The sequence below is a fragment of the Hippocampus guttulatus genome, chromosome 1 (assembly GCF_054856545.1).
Source record: "Hippocampus guttulatus isolate MCC_2025c chromosome 1, RoL_Hgut_1.0, whole genome shotgun sequence".
Taxonomy (NCBI): Eukaryota; Metazoa; Chordata; class Actinopteri; order Syngnathiformes; family Syngnathidae; genus Hippocampus; species Hippocampus guttulatus.
Window position 1 is genome coordinate 18,320,270 of NC_141261.1, and position 14,050 is coordinate 18,334,319.

At 43.9% G+C, this 14,050-nt stretch overlaps 1 protein-coding gene across 1 annotated transcript in view; it reads right to left on the reverse strand.

Moving 5' to 3' along the window:
- Positions 1-1,696: 1,696 nt before the first annotated feature.
- ngfa (nerve growth factor a (beta polypeptide)) overlaps positions 1,697-14,050 on the reverse strand; it is a 30,262-nt gene continuing 17,908 nt past the window's right edge. The window contains exons 2-3 of the mRNA XM_086130613.1: positions 5,567-5,692; positions 1,697-3,114 (exon numbers count right to left, since the gene is read on the reverse strand). Coding sequence (XP_085986739.1) covers positions 2,279-3,103 — 825 coding nt within the window. The 5' untranslated portion in view covers positions 3,104-3,114; positions 5,567-5,692 and the 3' untranslated portion in view covers positions 1,697-2,278. The remainder of the gene's footprint in view (positions 3,115-5,566; positions 5,693-14,050) is intronic.

Consider the following 14,050-nt stretch of genomic DNA (forward strand, 5'->3'; position numbering starts at 1 on the left):
CCGACCCTTCTCTATGGCGCCGAATGTTGGACCCTCTATCGGAGCAGCATCAAGAGGCTCGAGAGGTTCCACCAAGGACGACTCCGATCTCTCCTCAACGTTTCCTGGGAGGAGAGAGTGACTAATAATGAGATCCTCACCCGGGCTGGCCTCACGAGTATCGAGGCCATGATCACCCTGGCCCAACTGCGGTGGGCCGGCCACGTGCAGCGAATGAGCGACGACCGTCTCCCGAAGCAGCTCCTCTACGCGGAGTTGCTGGAGGGCACCCGTCCCCGCGGTGGCCCGAAAAGACGATTCAAAGACCAGCTAAAGGGTCATCTTCAGCGGTGCCGGATTCCCCCGGCACAGTGGGCTGACCTGGCCGCGGATCGGGCGGCCTGGCGTGGGGCTGTGCGGGGCGGGGTCCAGGTCCTCGAGACTCGACGCGTCGCTGCGGAGGAGGACCGGCGAGCGCGGAGGAAGGAGAGGGCCCGGCAACCGCCCGGCCCCCCAACCCACTTCTGTCAATCCTGCGGGCGGGGCTTTCGGGGAAGACTGGGCCTCTACAGTCATCGGAGACACAAGCACCAGGAGCCGTCGCCTTGTCCTGGGGGCCGCATTCCTCGATAGCGAGGGCCTTCACCGACCGGCTGTGGCAAAATAAAATGGATGCCCCGGCCCAATAATCATGCAGCACTGTTTTAGAGAATAAAAATATCATCTAAGGGTATGTGTGTGCATCTTTCACACCTCAGTGACGTCTTCTGCTGTATTTTCCTCCAATTGGGAGTACTGAAAAATCAGTTTACGTTTTCATCTAATGTTTCAATTTCTATTTTCATGTCCAGCTGAAGTGGACGGCAAAGTTCAGTGTGATTGTGCGCATATGTGGATTTTTCTGTGTTTTGTTACTTTTGTAGATGTGCACAGATAGAAAGGGGCATTTGCGCCGTTGTGGGGAGGAACACAGCCGGCGTGTTTGCCTGTTTGTGATTGCCGTACGCTTTAAGATTGAAATATAATGACATTCACCACACACACCCACGAAGCTCAGAATCTGTCTGCCTGCGCCTCCATCAAAACCACCAAGATGGAGTTACACCACATGTGCCACAACTTCGATTCACTTTTAGCGGGTCTAAATTCTGGTCTACTTGCTGCTCTTCTGCATGCCGTACCAAGTGGCAATGCTTCTGTGCCAAATGAGTCCACTGGATTCTTGAAGAGTGATGCCAGTGTCACCAGTTTTATTGCCTGAACATAGTTTGCACATACTGTACAATTTATATCTCATAACACTTCTTTTGGGGAATGGGTGCTCCTTTCAGTTGGTGTCTACTTCTATTTAACAAGGGAATTGATTTATGGACAGAGGTGAGGACGATTCTTGAAAATGTCATCAATCCAAAGGGACCCTTTTCAAAGTCACTTCCTAATACCTGACTTGAGGAAACTGTTGGTGGCCCCATACAGTCCAAACTTTTTGTTGTTATTGTTATGTCTTTTCTCCAACGGAGAAAAGCGTGTGATCTTACTGCTGATTCAAAGTTCAATCTTGAGACAATTTTAGCAACTCTAAGGGATGGAATCTTAAAATTTGGAAACCACACATTGGCATATCATTTTGATGCTAAGTGGCTGGAACAAAATTCGACATTGTCTCAGTATACTGCATCATTAAACAGTTGAAAATATACGAATGAGTTTACATAGCTTGCATCCAGACATTTTTATTGAACAGCAACCTTAGCAGAGTGAAAAAAGGAGCACAGGAAGTCAATAACACAACAGTAGACTTGGTCATTTCTTTTTATCCATCATTCATGTAAAAATTCTGAATGTGCATATTTCAAATCGACAAAACAAACCAGGCAAGTACAGATGTGTTGAATAAATAACAATAAGAACAACAACACAACAATGACAACAATAAAAGCTTGAGTTCATTTTGTGTGTCTACACGCACAAACACACACACAAACACACACACACTCACACATATTATATAATTTCATATTTCACTGTATAAACCATAAATATAATATGCAGTCCAGACCAGGACTTCTCGGGCTGAGGTAGGGTGAGGGGCGGGATTGCCATGGGGCTGGAACGATGAGGTCCAGAAAGTGTGAGTGTGAGTGTGAGTGTGCGTGTGCATGTGTGTGTGTGTGTGTGTTTGTGTGTGTGTCTGTACGCTGGAAAAAGGAATACAGTATTGGCAATGAAGCTGTAGTGGTCGTCAGGGAGAACTGTGTGCTAGTTTCATAGCTTTGCGGGCAGAGCCCATCCTTCCTAATCAGTGTATGAGCCGCCCCGCCCAAGACTTCCTGCTGAGAACACACACACATGCGGCGTTGATGCGAATGAAGCGCCAGGCTGTCCGTTCCTTGTAGATAGTGAGGGCGCTTACGAATATGTGTGTGTTGGTGCAATAGGAGTTCCAGTGGCGACTGTCGATGCCGAGACAGCCGGCGGTGCCCGATTTGGAGCCCTGCTTGCCGCCTCGTCCCCCCACCCTTGCTCTGGAGCCCCTGTGCATTGGGGTTCGGCAGGTGGTCTCGTAGAAGAACTGCTTCTTCACAACGTTGTTGATTGTGACATTGGGCAACACGGTCACCTCATTCCCAGCGATGTCTGTGGCCTGGGTCATGTTGCCTACCCAGGTGTTAATGCTATCGCACACCGAGTACTCTCCTCTGTGCATGGTATGCGAGCCCGCTCTGCGCCTCACCCGTAGCCCCCTCACTCCTTCAGTGTCATAGCCTTCAGCTTCCAGGGCGTCATGCGAGGGTGTCACCTCGCTGAAGACAACGCGTGGCGAGGAACGATATCGTCTCTTGGAGAATAGCTTGGGGTCCACCACCGGGATGGAGGGGTCAGGCATGTGCGAGGCTCCTCGATGACGCCTCTTGGTCCTGTGATGACTGGTCCTGTGAAGTTCGGCGTGCTGGTCTCCAGCCACAGCCAGGGTATGTTGCTGCTGTCCAACTTGGTGATTGGCTATTGTCTGCTGTCCCGCTTTGCGGTTGGCTAGCCCGGCGCTTTGGGCCAGTCCACCTCCCATGTTCAGTACAGCCTGAACGCCGATCAAGAGGACCAGGACCAGTGGTGACGACCTCATGGGCACACGTCCTGAGAACAAAACAGAGTTCCAATTGTGGCTAAACATTCCTCAATTTATTTCAGTTTTAATCCAACACTCTTAAAACAGGTGGGAAAAAAACGTTAAACGTTTGGGCTTTTTTTTAGGACGAAAGAACCTTGAAAGTTGGGTCAAATTGATCCAAGTAATGGGTCAGTGTGTGGCTATATATATATATTAGAGCTGTCAGTTTAGCGCGTTTTTATTGGCATTAATTTAAATTTTAACGGGATTAATTTTTTTCTCGCGAGATTAACGCGGCACACGTCACAGCGGATGTTACGTTGCTCTATAAATACACCAGAAACAAAACAACAAGCGCGCTGCAGAAGTGCAGCCCATGTCTGTTTTGCCAGCCACAGCAGCGCGAGACACCGAAAACGGATACTTAAAGAGTTTATGAATGGAAAGTTTACTTTTAAAAAGTTGCCAGATTGCTCCACTGACAAGACCAAAGTTACCTGTATCATACAGGTATACGATGTATGCCACTGACGCGATTGTTACTTGTTTGGAACTATTGTGTGTGGAAGGTTACAGTGTTCCGTGTCCATATAAATAGAGCGGGTGGAGCTTCTCTGCATTCGTCTGAGGCGGTGACATGACAATGAAAGTTCATCGGTGCAGTGGTAGCGACCTAGCGAAAATAAAACGTCTCCAGTGTTGTCATCGAACCAAGTGTAGTCATCCGAAATGATGTCCACACAAAACCGTAGAGAGACTTCAGTGCAAAAAGGACCAACAGAATCAACATAGCCTGACTGCTGTGTTCAAAGCAAACTTGAGAAAAACAAAGTCTGCAACCATGGCTTTAATCCACTATAGGCTGACTACTAGTTTACCTTGGATGTGCACTTTATAATGTTATATTGCTCTGTTTTGATTCCATAAGAAGAGCTGTTAAAGCAGCTGTTGTGTGACAAAATTTTATTTACACTGTTGTTGATGGTCAGTAATATTGTGTGAGAGATTATGTATGAATAACTGCTCCAAGTGAAAAATGTTCATGTATAATTGAAAATCGAAATTGTTATTTCAGTAAATATTTGCATTTTGCATATAGAAAACTGATTCATGATTTCATATTGACGAGAGCATTAAAATGGGGGAAAAATAGGACAAAAAATATAAAAGGAAATTCAGAAATTATAAAAAATGTGTGAGCAATCACAATTAATTTTTTAGTGAATTTGAGTTAATTATGACAGTTGCATTTTTAATTAGATGAAATATTTTAATCGTTTGACAATTCTAATATATATATATATATATATATATAATTCCTCGTCTCACCCCCCCTCGGGTGGTGTCCGTCCCTCATTCAGCTCGGGTCCTCTACCAGAGGCCAGGAAGCTTGAGGGTTCTGCGCAGTATCCTTGCTGTTCCCAGCACTGCACATTTCTGGACTGAGATGTCCGATGTTGTTCCCGGGATCTGTTGCAACCACTCATCTAGTTTGGGGGTTACTGCCCCGAGTGCTCCGACCACCACAGGCACGACTGTCACCTTTACCTTCCAGGCTCTCTCCAGCTCCTCTCTGAGCCCTTGGTATTTCTCGAGTTTCTCGTGTTCCTTCTTTCTGATGTTTCCATCACTTGGGACCGCTACATCCACGACAACGGCTTTCCTCTGCCCTTTATCTATGATCACGATATCTGGTTGGTTCACCATTACCATCTTACCATCTTGTCAGTCTGGAATATATATATATATATATATATATATTCCAGACTGACATATACATATATATAGCCGGTGAAAGCCGGTGTAGTGGATGCAGCGGTCCCAAGTGATGGAAACATCAGAAAGAAGGAACACGAGAAACTCGAGAAATACCAAGGGCTCAGAGAGGAGCTGGAGAGAGCCTGGAAGGTAAAGGTGACAGTCGTGCCTGTGGTGGTCGGAGCACTCGGGGCAGTGACCCCCAAACTAGATGAGTGGTTGCAACAGATCCCGGGAACAACATCGGACATCTCAGTCCAGAAAAGCGCAGTGCTGGGAACAGCAAGGATACTGCGCAGAACCCTCAAGCTTCCTGGCCTCTGGTAGAGGACCCGAGGTGAATGAGGGACGGACACCACCCGAGGGGTGAGACAAGGATTTTTAAAAAAAAAAATTCTGTGCAATTTCTCAGCTAAATATGTGCATATTACCTCATTTAAATATGTGCAAATACCACTGGCACACCGAGACGCATTCTGTTTGGTATCTCAGTTTGTGACGCATTTCAGCATCTGCACATGCTTTGTGAATTAGATGTACTCTGTTCGCTCTGTTTTTATTGGTTAGTGCCACATACCCTAATCCTTTATTGAATTCGATCTTCAGTGTTGTCTAATATAGTATGTAGCTTAAAACTTGGCTCAGACAAAGAAATGCATAACGACTTTCTTGTTAGTCCATCACAGCAACCAACATTCATTTTCCCTCCAAAAGACACACCTGTGGAATGTGTCCAGTTAAAGTGGGAGCCCTCGGTGGACTCTAGAGCCAGACTCCAGTGCAGGCCGGGCCCCTTATGCCTGCCATCTGGACCCCCCTGAACCACAGCTTGGCAACACGCACACACTATAGAAGAAATGCAGGACACACATTTAGGATTAATTATTGAAATCTATTCATTAAAACACTTGAAACTGAACAAAATGTCTGGACACAATGATGTGTCTGAAATCACCCAACAAAATGAACATGGCAGATGAGTGAAAATTAGACATGTTTTTTCTACTCAAGAAAATACATTTATGAAGAAATGCACAGACTTGCAACATATGTGTGGACAAAAAAAAAATGCAGGTGATGTACAGTACTGACTTGTAATAGCTGGGTATGTCATCGGCATAAAAAAATGTTTTTATAGTTGGACAGTGACATCAATGCGTAAACTCTTTTCTCAGTATTGGAACATGACTTTTCGCCCCCTTCCCCCACAGAGCCTGATCTTACAGTGCCCCTTTCTGCATCCATACACTCACAATGTTTACCTCTCATGGTTTAAATTCGCCGCAGATTAGAATCCTTGATATCGCTGCGCTGTCGCCTCAGTAAAAGTCACAAATACACTCGCATTCATCACATTACATCATTCAAATTACAGTATGTGAACGAGCAGATGAACACATATAGGCCACATTCATACATTCATTCTGTCACACACAAAAACAACAAAAAATAGAAATCACGAAGCTGCTCAACCCTCCACCCGCCCCTCCAAAAAACAACAACAAATGTTGCAATGTGAATTTCAAAGAGGAAAAATAACACTCCGTATTATTGTACAGTTTATAAAATTGTACTTTTCTTTCCGGTGTGCACATCTTGGCCGTCAGGAGGAAGTATAAGAATTGCTGTGCATTAAGACGTCTGGACCTTTCTCAGGTCATCAGGGTAGCACTAATATCATACACCAGTCTTCCTCAACTGGCGGACCACGATCCACGACCGGACCGCCGACCTCCTCTGTCCGGACCTCCTCTGTCCGGACCCTCGGCAAATTGTATAAAATAATAAATTATATAGTGACTTTTACGTTATACATTTTATATTTTTGGACTATAATCTGCACATTACCGCGATCGCTTGTTAAAATTATCCGTTGTATTCTTTGCGTGCACTAACAGATGTATTGCAGAGGACCGCAGCAGCGCGACTTTGTGTGTATAATGTTTGACGATCTGGAGACCCTGGCTGAGCAGGGCATGTCGGCGATAACGACGCGCTGATTGGCTCCTCTGAACTTAAGGTGTGCCCATACATAAGCGTCAGCATATACAATGCGCTGATTGGCTCCTCTGAACTTAAGGTGTGCCCATACATAAGCGTCAGCACGCGTCTATCCCAATACACACGCATTCAAAATGGATGATTGTGTCAGGAAACAGTCGCATGCGCGACGCCACAGTGTGCTCACAGCTTCAGCCCAGGAGAGCCGCACACAGACAATTAGACAAGACGAATCGCGGGAGGTTTCGATTGTGTGCAGTTTTGCTCCGTCTATCCGGGGATCTTTGCAGCTGTTTAACAGCAGAACACCGCAACATGGTAAATGAACATCCCAATGGCGTCGTCAAATAATATTTGCATGCCTCAGACATTGCATTCACCTTTAGTGGAACAACAGCACTGCACATTCCTGTGGTCCCTTGTGTCAGTATTTAAAATGGTTCTTAACTCCTCTTCTGATATATTTTTCAGTGATTTCAGAGGGGATGTGAAAAGGGGAATTGTACAAATTAAAAGGATATTTTTGTTTTCATGTTTAGTATTTATTTTGGTAAAATGAGTATTTTGTTTTTGTTAAATTAAGGGAAAAAAAGACAACTAATGTTTGACAAAGTTAAAGTAAAAATGTCTTATTTCCCTAAAAGGGCTATTTCTATTATTAAGCAGGCACAACTTAACAAAATAAAAGAGTTCCTGTGCCTCAACACAATACCTCTCATTATTTGTTGTGTACAGGCAAAGTGAATAATTGTTATTTTCATGCACCCCATTATTGGTTGGTTGTGAGGAGTTTTGATTTGTATAAGCTTGGCTTGACCATACTAAATGGGCATATAGCCCTGCTCCCCATGACCGCCGTGCATGGGACCAGACCTTGGTCTTATTAAAAAAAAAAAAAAAGTGGACCTACAGCATTTCTAGTTGAGGACCACTGTAATATACTATACTAGTGGTTCTTCGCAGAGGATAAAAACTGTTTTCAGTTATATTATATCAATGGGCCATTCAAAGTGTTTCAGTTGGCCGTTCCTGTCAAAGGATGTTATCGTTTGTGTGGGGGATTTGAACAACGGTCCCCAACCCATCTCATCACTCAGCTGTATGGTAACATACTTTTGAGCTACCATTTATAGTTACAACGCAGTTACTGTAGTATTGCTGGTTGGTAGGTACTCCATGGTAAGGTATCATGTTCAGATGTAAAGGTTGGAAATGACAACTTATTTGTGATAAAATGCAAGAGCGCTAAACTTAGCTTAGCATAGTTTAAGACACATCTTTTGTCAGCATATTGCTAAGCAGACACGCAGTGTGAGTGTGAGCAGCCAGTGCGGTGCAGTGTCCCAATTTTGGGACAAATTCAGATGAAATTTTTTACTATTGAGTGACTGTAGTCATACTTTATAATTACATTAGTAAAGCCTGGTTCACATGGTAGGATAATCGGCCCGATTTCAGCCCCGAATATCCCCTCCCGACAATTTTCAAATATTAAATAATCTTATTAAGGCAGGTATTGTTTGAGGAACCACTGTTTTGGCTCCAACAAGCCTACACACACACACACACACACACACACACACACACACGCACACACACACACACACACAGATGGAGCAGGTCCAAGCAGGCAGTGGTTTGATTGATCCAGGGTGACGCGTTGCTCCCTCTGTAAAAAGTCCAGCGTGAGCCAGGAGACTCCTAATGTTAAAAATATGTGGCTTGTGTGGAGCCAGCACAAATGCTGCTGTGAGAGCAGTAGGGTCAATGCGGTTTGCAGAGCACGTCTGATTTACTGGATTAATTCCTCACTCCATCCTTGGACTGTCTCTGTGACCCTGCCACACATGACTTGTTAATGTGACATAATTTGTTATGTTTGTATTATTGTTAATAATCCATCTCATGTGTTCTGTAAAGTGCTTTATAGTCCAACTGCACAGGTTGCGTAAACACACTGTAAAGGGTGAACAGAGTTGAGTTGAGCAAAACAAACAAACTGTATCTGTTAGCACACATCCAAACACAAATTCGGGATATGCTCCTTCCTGAGGTTTTAGAATATTTCTTTAACTGGAGTTTGACTCTGCTCCCGATTGCTTACTGTTTGCTGAAACCCAATTTCACTCCAGAAAGAGTTTTCTTATTGCACTGTAAAAGGTAAAATTTTCATCCACAATTTGAGACTAGTCAATGAATCTGCAACAGAAAAAAACCTCCCAAACAAACACATACACACACCACACACACCACACACACACACACGCACACACACACAGAAAACACAACCTGCTCAAGGGAGTTTTTTTTCTAACATCGGATATGGCCATATATTCATATGGAACTGATAAAGCTGAGATCGAGTGTTGTGTGAGCATCTCCATGGGCAGCGGTCTCAAGAAAAACACAAAAAGGTTTTTTTTCGCTCACGTGCAATTCCAGTTATGACAAAGGGTCCCAAGGTTCATATGTGAAAACATCTCAAGCACACGATGCTTCACATTACATTACCGGATAATACAGTCCAGCATAAACAAAACACTTATCCAATATGGCTTTTATGAGTCATACCTTGTAAGGTCCTTAAATTGGACCCATAGGGGATGTTTATGACTTTGTGTCCCCACTCCGTCACTGTAAAATCAAGACCATTCCCTGTGAGTCACGTATCACTTTCAAATTCGACCAACAATGGACAGGTTCGTGCATCAAGATGATCGGATAACGGAAGATGATCTCAGGCAGGGATCCCCAACCTTTTTTGACCCGCGGTCCGGTTGAATGACATATTATATTTTCAGGAACCGGCCTTTAAGGTGTGGCGGATAAATATCACAAAATAATATGGTATGAGCTGCATGAAAATTGTGGTGTTTTCGAAAGATAATAATAAACCCGAATCTTGACACGACGAACGTCCAATCTGGCCGCAACACTCTGGTCGCTATGGTAATGTTTAAACGTGACTTCAAAATAAGATACAACGCAAATTCAAAGTGCATGAAAATTACGACTCACCACAATGCTGAATCAGTGAGAGCCCTGAGCTTGATTTTCTGCAACCAGGCGGTCCCATCTCGGGATAATAGGAGACAATGACACCTGAAGTGTGTGGTTTATGTCTAGTCTACTTCATAATTTTGTTTTGGTCGCCATCACTGCAGAACACCCCCCGCTTCACACAGTGCTGTTGTAGCGATCTCAGGGTATTCAGCCATAACTTTAATCCAGAACACCGGCAGAGTTGTTGTCTCGAACATACTTTTAAGTCATTTGCGATCTCCAGAATTTTTCTTTTTACTCATTTTGCGCAGATGGATGTGACAGAGAATTAATTCGGGTAATTTTTCAAAGTAAAACTTCTTTCGTGTTCCGAAATAAATAAAACGGAATTAATCAAAGTTATTTATTTTTTCTCTGCGGCCCAGTACCAAATGACCGGCGGACCGGTATTAGGTCCACGGACCGGCGGTTGGGGACCTCTGATCTAAGTCATGCTGCTGCTCGCTTATGACCTGGAAAAAAACAATCATTAGGGAACACGAGAGGAAGCAAATTCCTTCGCCCCAAGGCAGTGGAAGATGGCCTCAATTTGACACGTAGAGTTACCTGATGACACAATTTCAGTTCGTCTGTTGGTTCAACGATACTGCGCCCGCAAATCATCTGCTCAAGGGCGGAATGAAACCCATTGTCTGCCTGAGCGATGCTTGTGCATCTCTTTGCGTATGATGCTGTGGTCATCATGAGTTACAAAAGCACTGGCTAAAAGAAGCGTGTCAACGGCTTCCTCCGACAAACATGGCTCACGTCGGCAGGTGACGACAGCAGGCCCGGATAATCAGAAGGTGTGAAAGCGAGGTCGACAGCTGTGGTGATAGAGCGACCTAATGGAGAGGAAGCTAAGCGTTTTCACTGTATGTCTCTCATCAAATGAGGCCAGAGCACTTCCTCCTTCTGTCCTCCACTGGAAATTATTATTGAGAGGGATGACTGCCAGGTCAACATAACTGCTGTCAAATTTGTGATAGTAAATGTGTCTTTTGGTCAAGTGTATTGCACCAGTATTCCAAAGCTAAATATAACGGGCTAAATGCTAATGATATTCTGTACATTGAAAACAGAATGAATTCACCTCATTAGTGTAAACTGAAAATGTGCACCGTTTTGACAAGTCATCCCTTTGAAACTAAAATGACATTAATACAATGTCGTCATACACTTTCAATCACACTAACTGATGTCATGTAGCATCTGTTGTGTAAATGCAGAATTAGACACACTTATGCTTTTAATAAAGATATAATGCTTTTAATCATTATATACTCACATTTATAATCAAGAATGCTTAGTGCACTGTGTGGCAGTTTAGGAACGCAACCACCTTTTCGAGGATGTGGTTGGGATGAGATAAGTATTAAGACTAAACAGGAGCATGGTTGGACAGTGGATGGAGCCAACAACACCAGCTGCCACGTGATGTTTTTGTAACAATTGCACACATGTACATAATTTACACTCACATACACACACATAGTCAAACAAGTTCAGTGTGTCTTCAACAGCCTCCACCCTTTAGGTTGGACACACCTACAGTATGTAGTAGATTTCCCAATAAATGAGGGAGTGAAGGGGGAGATCATTAGGGTGCCGTGCAGAGAACTGAAACCTAACGCTTCTCCTCGTTTCCCTCCTGGTACCAGAATTGAGTCTCCTGTCTCCTCCTTGTGTTTTATGTCTAGATGTCAAATTGATGGACCTGACAGTTAATAAACTACACTGACAAATATCGTTCTCACGAAGGGATGACAGGAAGATTAAGATAAGCACATTACAGCCTCTGTCAGCTCGTAGGAGCAGCCTTCAAAATTAAGAGTATACAGCATTAGTTAATGCTGTATATTGAATATCTATAATATCGCTAGTGTTATTCAAACTTTTTCACAATGTAGTCTTGAGTTTGACTTTTGAGAACTGCACAATGCTCTCAAAAGTACATTACAATAGATAGTTTTTTTTCCAAATCAAGTTATCTTTGCTCAAGGACCACTCAACCCTTTTAAGTTTAACTTAAAATGTATACTTGTGATTTAAATTGCCCCGCTGAAAATGTTTCTAGACAAGGAAATACAATTTTTTGCAATACAAAATGTGAATTTAAGAAATAAAAATGTTGTTTTGATGACAGTATATGAAAAAGCATTTTATTGAATTAGTTTTCCTTTTACTGTGTTTCATACTATTTTTACATCTATCTTGAATGGCTTTTCCTCCAGCTAGTGGGCAAGACTCGACCTTCACTTCTAAGATCGCAAAAGGCGATTGTTGCTCCATTATGGCCTGTCACGAACGCTGTGGTGAAGGACCCCAAAAAGCAGGCAGGAGAGAGGAGCAGTGTGAACTTGACAATTTATATTAACAAAACACTGAGAAAAGTAAATCCAGAACAAAGACCTGAAAACAACAAGAACCCAAAGTAACAAACAAAAACCCATGGCAGTAACGCACAAACACTAACCGACAGAAGAAGTGACAGCAACACAAACAATGACCCGACCCTGAGTGGTTGGGCCGGGAGTCCTTTTAACAGAGAACCTACGAATGACATGATGACCAACAGGTGTGCCACTGTAGGAGGAGCCCTACAGAGCCACCTGCTGGTCCCAAACAGATCAACCATGACATGGCCGAATTGAAAACCAGTTTTCATTAGTCCCTGCAGATATATACTGTATGTTGAAAATATAAATGGATTTTTAAAATCATTTTGGGTTTGACAGAAGGCAACAATGTCATGAGTGCCATGGTATCTGTGGTTTTAATGTTTTCTCCTGTTTTCAATGTACTCATGATTATACGTTGTCTAATAAAATACATCCATGGTAGGTCTGCTGCTCATAAACACACACACACACATACACACACATACACACACACACATTGTACAAAACCTTAAGACGTCCGGAGTGAACGCTGGCGAATTTTTGGACGCCGCTACTCCCCGTGATTTTTTGATTTTTAAGTCAATTTTTTGATCTTTTAAAGTTGACATATTTTTGTCGACCTGCTTTTATGGTCACTGAGTGAACAACGATCAATCCACACTCGATTGGTCGAACTGTCATTGCCTGTCATCGAGTGTTGAGTTGCCGTCGAGTTGCGGCTAGCGGCTAACTTACCTGCTACCTGTCGCTGCTTCCTGACTTTATTATTCCAGTCCAGCTATGTCGATCAGCTGTGAGTGGCTTGCTTTCTGCTGGTTCGTCCTGTCTGTTCTCCACCACCCATTGGAAGCGCTTCACCAGTATGCTGCCACTGAGTTCAAACCCTATTTTAATCCACACGGTCCACCACCGCCTGCTCTGCTCCAACACCCGGACATCCTTTACGTGCCCCGGCGAAGGTGCACTCACCGGGGCTCACGTCGAAACTATCAATATGACAACTCCAGCTCCATCAGGTCGTTCTGGTCCACCGCTCGCCGCCCACGGAAGAACACCGGACGCCGTGCGGATGTCTCTGTGTTAACACGCGTCCCGAGGTCGGATAGCATCGCGGTCGCTTGCAGTTGCACTGCTGTCAACGTTGGCCTACTGAACATCCGTTCCCTTACGAGCAAGGGCCAGTTTGTCCACGACCTCCTGACAGACCCTGAGTTTGACATTCTGTGTCTGACTGAGACCTGGCAGCAACTAAATGATTATGGTACTCTTAATGAAGCTACTCAACCGGGCTTTGTTTATCACGCTGTGACTCGCACGACTGGGAGGGGAGGTGGCCTCGCGATGATTCTGCGCGAGAATTGGAAATTTTCACCCGTAAATGCGCCTTTTTTATCTTTTGAAGCTACAGTTATACAGTTCTCTGGATCAACTCCCACACTGATTGCCACTATTTACCGTCCACCAAAACCAAACAAGCATTTTATCACTGACATTACTACACTCCTCACTCATCTGTATACACTATCACCAAATGTGATTCTCTTAGGAGATTTTAATATACACATGGACAATATCAATAACTCACTCACCAAAGACCTTACCTCCTGTCTGGACAGTTTTGGTTTTCAACAGTTTGTCAACTTTCCCACACACAGTAAAGGACATATTCTGGACTTGATCTGCTGCATAGGATTATCACCAACAAACTGTAAAACCGATCTCCTCCCATACACAGATCATCTATTGCTTTCATTCAATG